The sequence below is a fragment of the Balaenoptera borealis genome (genome assembly GCF_965194805.1).
Source record: "Balaenoptera borealis genome assembly, chromosome: 8".
Lineage (NCBI taxonomy): Eukaryota > Metazoa > Chordata > Mammalia > Artiodactyla > Balaenopteridae > Balaenoptera > Balaenoptera borealis.
In genome coordinates, this window is record NC_138865.1 from 34,408,052 (window position 1) to 34,418,422 (window position 10,371).

The 10,371-nt window shown below is 34.4% G+C and overlaps 1 protein-coding gene across 1 annotated transcript in view; it reads left to right on the top strand.

Moving 5' to 3' along the window:
* Positions 1–6,973, top strand: part of ZNF782 (zinc finger protein 782) — a 60,083-nt gene extending 53,110 nt beyond the window's left edge. Inside the window, exons 5-6 of the mRNA XM_082401181.1 lie at positions 4–99; positions 4,142–6,973. Coding sequence (XP_082257307.1) covers positions 4–99; positions 4,142–6,021 — 1,976 coding nt within the window. The 3' untranslated portion in view covers positions 6,022–6,973. The remainder of the gene's footprint in view (positions 1–3; positions 100–4,141) is intronic.
* The last annotated feature ends 3,398 nt before the right edge of the window (positions 6,974–10,371 follow it).

Consider the following 10,371-nt stretch of genomic DNA (forward strand, 5'->3'; position numbering starts at 1 on the left):
CAGGGTACTGCTTTACAAAACCAGAACTGATCTTCATGTTGGAACAAGGAGAAGATCCGTGGTTATTAGAGAAAGAATTTGTAAACAGAAGTTCCCCAGGTGAGTTATTGAATACTGGCAGAAGGCATCCAAGAAAATTAGATCCAAAGTGATCAGCTAGAAGTGAGCAGTTTGAAATGTTTTCAGCACTCTCCTATTAGAGGCCTTCACATTTGAAACATTAGAAATAATAGATCTAATAAAAAGTAGAAGGGGGACAACTAAAGAAAGGAATGGAATGTAAGCATGTTGATATTCTCATCTTTAAAAAATGGGAGCTAAGTGTACCCTTTGAAGCTGAAAAATTAAGTAATGGTTGTATATTTAACAGTAAAAAGATAAAAACAAAGAAAAGTTAAGAAAACAACTAAAATTGGGAGTAAACAGATCAGAAGAGAGAAATAAACAATAAATTTTATCATTATATAATAATAAATTACTATATACAATCAAAATAGATGATTACATAGTATAGTTAGAAAGCATAAAAACTAGAGCAAACTGCAACTTTCCTTATTGTTTACATTTGACAGAGCAAAGAAAACAGATCTGTTACTAGAAAAGTTTCCTATAAAGCTGTATCAAGGGTCCCCAGGATCATCATCAGGTTCATTAACTCACCTTGGAGGACTCAGCATACAGGCATACTCATGACTAAGATTTATACAGTGAAATCATACAAATTAAAATCAACAAAGAGAAAAGGTGCATGGGGCAAAGTCGAGAGAAAACCAGGTGTGACAACACATGTGAAATATGTACCTGGAAAGTTCATTTGAGATGAGGTGCCCAGAGTTTTCACTGGGGGCTGCTCACGTAAGCACCCTCTGTCTAGCATGTATCAAAATTGTAGGCTTTCAGATGGAAACTAGGTGTTCAGCATAAATATATTGTTTGTACAAACAGTTTAGGCTCATTGAGTCCCTCTTAGCAGTTCTGGGAATCTTGGGAACCATCTCAAAATCTAAGTTCCCAGACGCCAGCTAAGGGCTAATCTTGTAAATAGGCCTTTCTAAGGGTAGCGGTCTCAGGCCTGCTGTGTTAAACATTTTCTGCACAAAAGCTATGCAAACACACATAGAGTAAAACAAACATATCTGGCATATCAACTACCAATGTAAATGAATCTTAATACACCTATTAAGAGAAAATGCTATCATATTATATCAGAGATATACCTAGAAAATAATTTAGAAAGTTTGAAATTACAGTCATGAATTGTTAAGACTATAAACATAAAAACAACTCTATTTATCTCAAAGTTCAATTCAGGTCAAAAACAGGTGAGAAAAAGGACATTTTGATAATGCTAAAGAAGATAATTTTTAAAGGATACATAAAAGTTTAAAATATTAGTACACCAAATAAATTATCATCAGGATTCATAAAACAAAAAACTGCAAGAGTTATAAGGAGAAATAGGAACACATTAGATATAGTCAACCTTAATATGCCTCTCTGATTTCATTCCGTAGCCTGTGGACTCTAGAATAGTGCTTGGCAAACTATGGCCCACAGGTCAAATCCTGCCTACTGCTTGTTTTGGTAAAGAAACATTTATTGGAACACAGCAATATCCATTTGTTTACATATTCAAGCTACAAGGCAGAGTTGAGTTGTTGCAATAGAGAGTGAATAACCAGCAAAGCCTAAGACATTTACTCTCTGGCCTCTTACAGAAGAAGTTTACCAACCTCTGGTCTAGACATTATAAATAGCATATTTTATAAAATGAATCTATTATGTTCTGAAAACAAAGCTATGCAAACACACTACATAACTATTCTGAAAACAAAGAATAAACCTCCTTTTAAATGATCTTGGAACATTGACAAAATGTAGAAGTATTTTAGGCGAATTCTACAAAGTAAAGATATTATTGTTAAATAACACTATAAATTACAAACAATATGAGAAAATTTTAAATCCTTCTATCTTAAAATTAATAATGAATATATATCTTTAAAAACCTATTTTATAAAAGAGTAAGTTAAAACTGTACAATATCCAGAAATTATTTTTTAATGAAAAACATGTTTATTAGACTCTTTGCACTATAGATGAAACGGTGCTTAGAGGAAACTATTTTACCCTCATATACTTATTTTTAAAAGCAATAAAGTTTTAAAAGAAAACTAAGCAAAGCAAGAAATGTAATAAAGAAAAAACATTTTAGTTATAAAACATTATAATTACAAAGCCAAAACGTGGTTCTTGGAATAAAAGCAAATAAAATAGCTAATCTCAGCTAGAAAAAGAGAAGAAAGCACTATTACTCATTTTAAGTTTGGGCTTAGATTCCTACTTCTATAATATAATTTTGGAATACTTTAGCCTATACTTTTTCTCTTACTTTTGTAAACTCTTAGCCCATTTGATGGATGTGTCAAAAGAAAATGAGATTCTGTGCCAGATAGCATATAGTTACTGAATGAGCGCCTTTCCTCACCTGGATTATAATCTCCCAAAAAGAATGGTCTCTGTTTCACTCTTCCTTTCTGGGTATTTGTCACATGATAAATATTTTTTAATAACATTGTAGGCTGATTCCGAAGTCAGGTGGAGAGAGGCATTTCATACTGATTCACTCAGAAAACACAATCCACAAATGTAAATGCCCAAGTCAAATTTCTGGGACTTTTGAATCATCCAATGTAGGTATTGCTGGATCTGAACCCTTATATTAGTAAAAGAACTCTCTAGGTAATTCCTATGCATGGAGCTTTTTATGGACCACTAAATTTATATTACAGAGGGATGCAAAGAATATCACAGTGAGGGTTTTATTTTGGAAAAGTGAGCAAAGCTGCATAAACATATTTTATATTATATAAGGTGCTATTGATTAAATGGTGAGCCATTATTTTAGGTACAACCAAGAGAGAAGATGCTGCTCATTTAACTATGGATTTGCCATCAATTTTATGATGCCTCCTGATTTCGGTGATGGTTATTTACTTGAAAAATTGTGAGTCACAGACATTTTTGCATGGAGCGTGGGTAGCAGGAGCACAATAGCAGTCAAATATGCACAGGAAATTTATGGTAAATAAATATAAAGGATACTTGTAGGGTTTCTAGGGCCAGTTTGAAACATGATCCTTAAGATTCTTACAGTGAATAAAAACTAGATATATGGAAAAATAAATGGAAAATAGAATTAAGGATTGGACAGGGCACGACTGGTTTGGGGGAAATGAGTAAACAAATTGAAAAGAGGAAAGTTAAGATTTGATGATTAAGAGGAACTCACTATTGAACAATCCTGATATAATACCAAGGCACCAGAACCAGGAAAGAGAGGTGACTCCAATATAGGTGGAAAAATTACTTTAACTCTCATCAGTTTTTTCACTTCCACCAATACATTTATGTTTCTGTTTCTGATTATTTCTTTCAACATGAGAAAGTTGGTGCCATGATAATTTTTTTTTTTTTTGCCACACTTCGTGGCTTGTGGGATCTTAGTTCCCTGACCAGGGATTGAACCTGGGCCCATGGCAGTGAAATTGCTGAGTCCTAACCACTGGACTGCCAGGGAATTCCCCATAAGTTTATTTTAGTGTTGATGTGTAGAATGGAAAAATGAAGCTCCAGTTGGAATCATATAGACTAATGGTTATCAATGTAATCTGTGTTTGTGAATGTAGTCTCTGGTGTTCTTCCCTAATGCAAACTCTATCTCAATAAAGCCACTGAAAGCAATTCTCCATTGATACTTTTTGTTATCTACTTAGTGTAAAATCCTTGTTGAATTCATTTCAGTCTTTGTTTTATCTGTTCCCAGGATTCAACTCTCTCAAATATATTCTTCTTTTTTAATTGTTCCATTCCTTTATATCCTCTTCTCTACCTGGTTTTGAAAATTATACTTTAAGATACCAAATATAGATGTAATTTCATTTCTAGATTCCTATCTTTCCACTAGAAAAAGTTTTTTTAACAACAAAATAAGAGAATATACACTTGAAATTACTTTATTTTTGGGAAACTGAGCCAGACACCAAGGAGTCAAATACATAATGGGGGATATGTATATAAATTTTACTCCATAATAAGTGTGTTAAATATCATTAAATATTTTTAATTTTCTCACTTTTAGAAGAATCCCAACCTGATGAACTCTTACAGGAGAGCCTAGAAAACCAGGGCAAACATTTGAGGCAAGTTTTATTTGTCAACAAATCATTGACTACAGAGCAAGAAATTTCAAGAAAACTATGTACTCTGGACATAAACATTTTCCCTGCAGAAACAATGCCTTGTAAATTTGACACTACAGGGTCTACTTACTTGCTTCTTAGCTCATTGACCCCACACTGTCAATATTCAAGAAAGAAGGCTTATGAGCTTAATGTATGTGAGAACTGGCTCCTCAGTATTAAGGATCGCAGAACTAATACTGGAGAGAAATCTTTTGTTTATAGTAAAAGTGTGAAAGCCTTTGGACATAAAGACAAAGTTATTCAGCATCAGACAATTCAGACTTTACAGCAAACTTTTGAATATAATGAATGTGGAAAAGATATTCTTGAAAAGACTGCCCTTGTTACATCTAAGAATACCCACCCGAAAGTGAAATCTTATAAATTCAATAAATTTGGGGAAAACCAATATGATAAATCAACCTTGATAATCTCTCAGAGCAATCATCCAGAGGAGAAGAGTCACTACGAGTTTAATAAATATGAATATACTATTGATAAAAACAGAAATAATTTCAGTAGGATCACTCAAAGAACTGACACAGAAGGGAAATCTTTTAGCCAAAAATTACACATTAGAGAACAGCAAAAAATTCATATAGGGGTGAAACCCTTTGAATATGGAAAGAATTTCAGCCATAATTCAACCCTCCCAATGCATCAGAGAATTCACACAATAGACCAGTCCTCTGACTATGGCACATGTACAGAATCATTGGCTTACCAGTCAACTTTCAATGTACATAAGAGAACGCAAATAACAGTGAAACCGTATGAGTGTAATGAATGTGGAAAATCCTGCACTGTGACTTCATGCCTGATTCAGCCTCAGAAAAGTCACACAGAGGAGAAACCCTATGAATGTCATGAATGTGGGAAAGCTTTCAGTGAGAAGTCACGCCTAAGAAAACATCAGAGAACTCACACAGGGGAGAAACCCTATAAATGTGATGGATGTGAGAAAGCTTTCAGTGCAAAGTCAGGCCTAAGAATACATCAGAGAATTCACACAGGAGAGAAACCTTTTGAATGTAATGAATGTGGGAAATCTTTCAACTATAAATCAATCCTCATAGTACATCAGAGAACTCACACGGGTGAGAAACCCTTTGAATGTAATGAATGTGGAAAATCTTTCAGCCATATGTCAGGCCTAAGGAATCATCGGAGAACTCACACAGGAGAAAGACCGTATAAATGTGATGAATGTGGGAAAGCTTTCAAACTGAAGTCAGGTCTAAGAAAACATCATAGAACTCATACAGGGGAGAAGCCCTATAAATGTAATCAATGTGGGAAAGCATTCGGTCAGAAATCACAACTCAGAGGACATCATAGAATTCACACAGGGGAGAAACCCTATACATGTAATCATTGTGGGGAAGCCTTTAGCCAGAAATCAAACCTCAGAGTACATCACAGAACTCACACGGGGGAGAAACCCTATAAATGTGATGAGTGTGGAAAAACTTTCAGGCAGAAATCAAATCTCAGAGGACATCAGAGAACTCACACAGGGGAGAAACCCTATGAATGTAGTGAATGTGCCAAAGCTTTCAGTGAGAAGTCAGTCCTAAGAAAACATCAGAGAACTCACACAGGAGAGAAACCCTATAATTGTAATCACTGTGGAGAAGCTTTCAGCCAGAAATCAAACCTCAGAGTACATCAGAGAACTCACACGGGGGAGAAACCCTATAAATGTGATAAATGTGGGAAAACTTTCAGCCAGAAATCAAGCCTTAGAGAACATCAGAAAGCCCACACAGGGAACTAAACATATAAATGTAATGAATATGGAAAAGCTCTGAGCTGGAAATCAAGTCTCACAATACAAAATAAAACATGTAGGAGAGAACCCCTATGAATATAATGAACACTTGGAAGTTTCTCTGCAAGATACCAGCTTTCATTAAACATCAGAGAACTTACACAAGAGAGAAATTCTTGGAATATATTTTACACGGGCAGTCTCATCTTGAGTGCAGTCCTCATTGTAGATCAGAGAATTCAATCCAGCAAAGAAACTCTGTAAACATAATGAATATAAGAAATACTCTGTGCATTCAATCCTTGGAAAACTCACACTGCAGAAGAACCCTGGGAATGTAATGAAAATGTCAAAACTTTGTCCCAGCAATCAAAATTCATTCATCATCAGAGAAATCAAACAGAAAATTGAGAATGTAATAAATGTGAGATAACCTTTAGCCAAAAGCCAGCTTTCTCAGTAAAGCAGAAAATACATAGAGACCTCACAGTATATCAGAACAGACAAGAAATCAGGGTAATGGATGTGGGGAATCCTTCTACTATAAGTCAAACCTCAATTTGACTAACACAAGGTAATAACTATATGACATATAATGACTATTAATTGTTCACCAATAACCATTTCCTTTTTTCTCATGCCACACCTCATCTAAATTTCTCAACTACTCTGTCATCCAAATGGGATCATATTTTTAACCTCTGGATAGTGAAATTTAGAGGTCAACGACAAGTCTTACTAAATACACCTCTCAAATTCTTAATGTTTTCTCCTGTCCCTTGTCAGAATGGAGTGGAGATCACCCCCAGCAAAACCAAAGGGGCTCGTGCACAGAAGATGAAAGAGTACAAAGTAGAAAGAAACAGGGCCAAAGAGTGACTGTTGAATGAAATTTTCTTCTGCATGTACACAGACATTTTGCTGTGATGAAATAACCTTGTTCTCTGCTGGGCTTCTACAGTTTGGATATACTTAATGATGATATTTACTCACCAACCCGCAGTTAACAAAGCCTATGAATGTGATTTCTGTGGACATGTGAACTCAGTGTAGTGTATCAGAAATATCACACAGGAAAAACCCCTGACAACATCCTGAATGACCATAGTTTTTACCCACAATTCTTCCTCCTCAGTCAGGTAAATATCAGGGGAAGATATCTAACATTACAATATATATAGGTAATCCTTTACCCAAAAAATGATATCTCATTAAATATCTGATAATCGAGCTGTGAATGTGTGAATGTTTTCAGTGAGTCATCAAAGTTTAGTATCTCTCAGTTTGTTATAAGGGAAAAATTTATCAATTTGAGAAAGGTAAATAATAGCCTTTATGTTATATAAAAACTATTTCATATGTAATATTAAGACAGTTAATGAAATATAACTATTGGTTCATAGGCATTCACTAGAATAAGATTTTTAAAAATAAATTGCATAAACTGCACAGTCTTGAATGTATGTGAATATTTTCTGAGTTCTCTATTGTGTGTCTATGTGAGTGTGCATGCCACTTAGATGTTTGTTTTGTATGTATATTGGAAGTCAACTGCACTGTAATAGAATTATGTACCCCTTACTTAGTAACTATTCTGATATCAGCTATGATTTGCCACACGTATATTAATAACAAGTAAACCTTTTACAGGAAGTATCTGAAAATTCAGAATCCTATACCTCATTCCTTTTCTCCTGCTACCTCCTGACATGCGCATATAGGAAAGGCCATTGTTACTAAGCTGTCTTTTTTCAACAAAGCCAAACCATGTTTTCTGTGTACTTTTGTATCATCTCTGGGTCACTAATACAAATACTGTATTGAAGCATACACACATACAAATATATATATAAGTATGTGTATATATTCTACAAATATATATAAAAGTGTGTATATATTCTGTCTCTCTCTTCAGTGTCACTGAGTCCTTCCTCAGTGGTATCAAGTATACTGATAAGCCCTTTGAAGGTATTCTTCATATAGTGTATGTGTTTTTTATTTCCAGCATTTAAATTTTACTATAGTTTATATCTCTCTGCTGAAATAACCTATCTGATCTTGCATGTTGTTTAGCTTCTTTACAATCATTTTTTATGGTGTTTGGCATTCTCTGTCTCAGTTAAGCAACTGCTTGGGTTCTTGTTTCTCTCTGCAGCCACCTAGCTCTCCAGACTTTGGGCTTGTTTTTTGCCCTGCAGTCTCAGATATCTGATGTATTCAAGAAAAGTTGTTAATTTAAACTCTTCCCAGCTGTCTTCTTGTTTAAGAATAGGAGCAGTGCTTTTTCCTGCTCTCTAATCTGAAATGTAACTGGAAGTTGTTAGTTGATTTTTGACATATGTTCCAGGGTAATTTGACGTGAAAAAGGTGACTTTTTTCAAAAATGGTGATAAAATAATTGGATAATCGTATATTTTAAATGCACCTTGATGTTTATACCATAATTAAAGATTTATTCAAAATAAATTATAAACCTAAACAACATAGCTAATAGTACAAAATTTCTGTTGGGAAACATGGAAACTAATTTGAAGCACACAGATTTTTAATATGTAATGCAAAGAATTGTGTGAGACATAAAAGCAAAAAAGATAAATTGGAGTTTATTAAAATTTAAAGTGTCTGCTTTTCAAGATTTTATTATGAAAACAAAAAAAATCACACATTGGGAGAAAATGTGTCTAATAAATATGTCTGTCAAAGGACTTGAATCCACAATATGTAGAGAATGTTCATAATGCAATAATAATACAAACAACTCAGTTTAAATGGGAAAAGAAAAGGATAAGATTAAAACAAGCATTTCACAATAGAAGATATATAGATAGCGAGTAAGTACTAGAAAAGATGAACAAAGCTTTAGTCATCAGGGAAGTTCAAATTAAAACTATAATGTGATAGCATTAAAAATCCATTTGATAGTTCCTTGTAAAGGTAATGACACCTTACCTAAAACCAACAATTTCAATTCTAGGTATTTACCCCCAGGAAAACTTAAATAATTATACAAAAACAAAATCAAAAAATAAATTTTTAAAAAAGAACTGTATAAAAATGTTCATATAATCTTTATTCATAATCGCCCCAAATTAGAAAGAACCAAAATGTCCTTCAGCAGATAAATGTATAAACAGTGATGTTGCCTAACAATGGAATATCACTCAGCAATGAAAAGGAAGGAACTACTAATGCATATAACAACATTAATAATAAAATTAGGCTGGGCAAAAGAAGCCAGGCACAAGAAAGTAGAGCTGTATGATTCTATTTATACAAAATTCTAGGAAAGACATCTAATCTAGAGGGTGGGGGTGAAAATTAATTGGGTAGGGGAACAAGGGAATGTTTTAGTGTGATGGAAAGTTCTATATAGATTGTGGTGGTGTTTACAAAGGTGTATAAATTTTCAAAACTCATCAAAAGGTATCAAAAATTCATATACTTATATAAATTACACATCAATATAGTTGATTTTAAAAACTATAAAAGTGAATTTTGGATCCCCAGCATATTATGAGACCCAGATTCTGAATTTGCCACATGGCTCATTGGCTTTACTATCAATACTTGTGTATTTATTCCCTTGTCCCTCCCGTATGGCTGTACGACCTTGGGCAAGTCAGTTCTCCTTTATGTCTCTCAGTTTCCTCATTTGTGAGGAGTGCATAATGATGGTAATTACCTACAATCCTTTTTGAAGGCGTTTTCTGAGTTAATCTATCAATAAGTCAGACACTTAAAACAACGCCTGGCACAGAGTAAATGAGCAATAAGTAATAACCAACCATTATCTATTTTACTACTATTATTAAAAATCAAAATAAAAGTCTGTGTTCCTTAAAAAAGCTTAAAGCAAGATTATAGCCGATAATAAAGCAAAATAATAAATTAGGCTGAAAGGAGATTCAGCCTTGATGTGATGGGTAGGTGGGAGTTCCTTACACTCTCAAGGCATTACTTTTTATCTGATGACACCCTTCCTGAGATTTTGGAAGCCTCAGGCCTGTGTACTGCTTACGTGCCTCAGCCCCCAGCATTTTCTGAGTGTCCAGTCCCCTGGAAATTGCTTTTCCACAAAGGCAGGAAAAACACCCCCTGTGACTCTATCTCTCCCCCCTCCCCCCAGAGCTTCTCTCTGATGGAAGTCTGAACTAAACTGAAGCTCTCTGTTACAGATTCTTCCATCCAGGGTAGGAATTATATACCAGATGTATAAATATTCTAGAGAGAAGTCACACTATAAGACAGTACTAACAACACACATGCATTCGCGCATGCGCACACGCACACACACATATACATCCTTTCATGGCCACTGCTGCCCTGAATTCTGTTTCCCTGCTATACTTGAGGTGA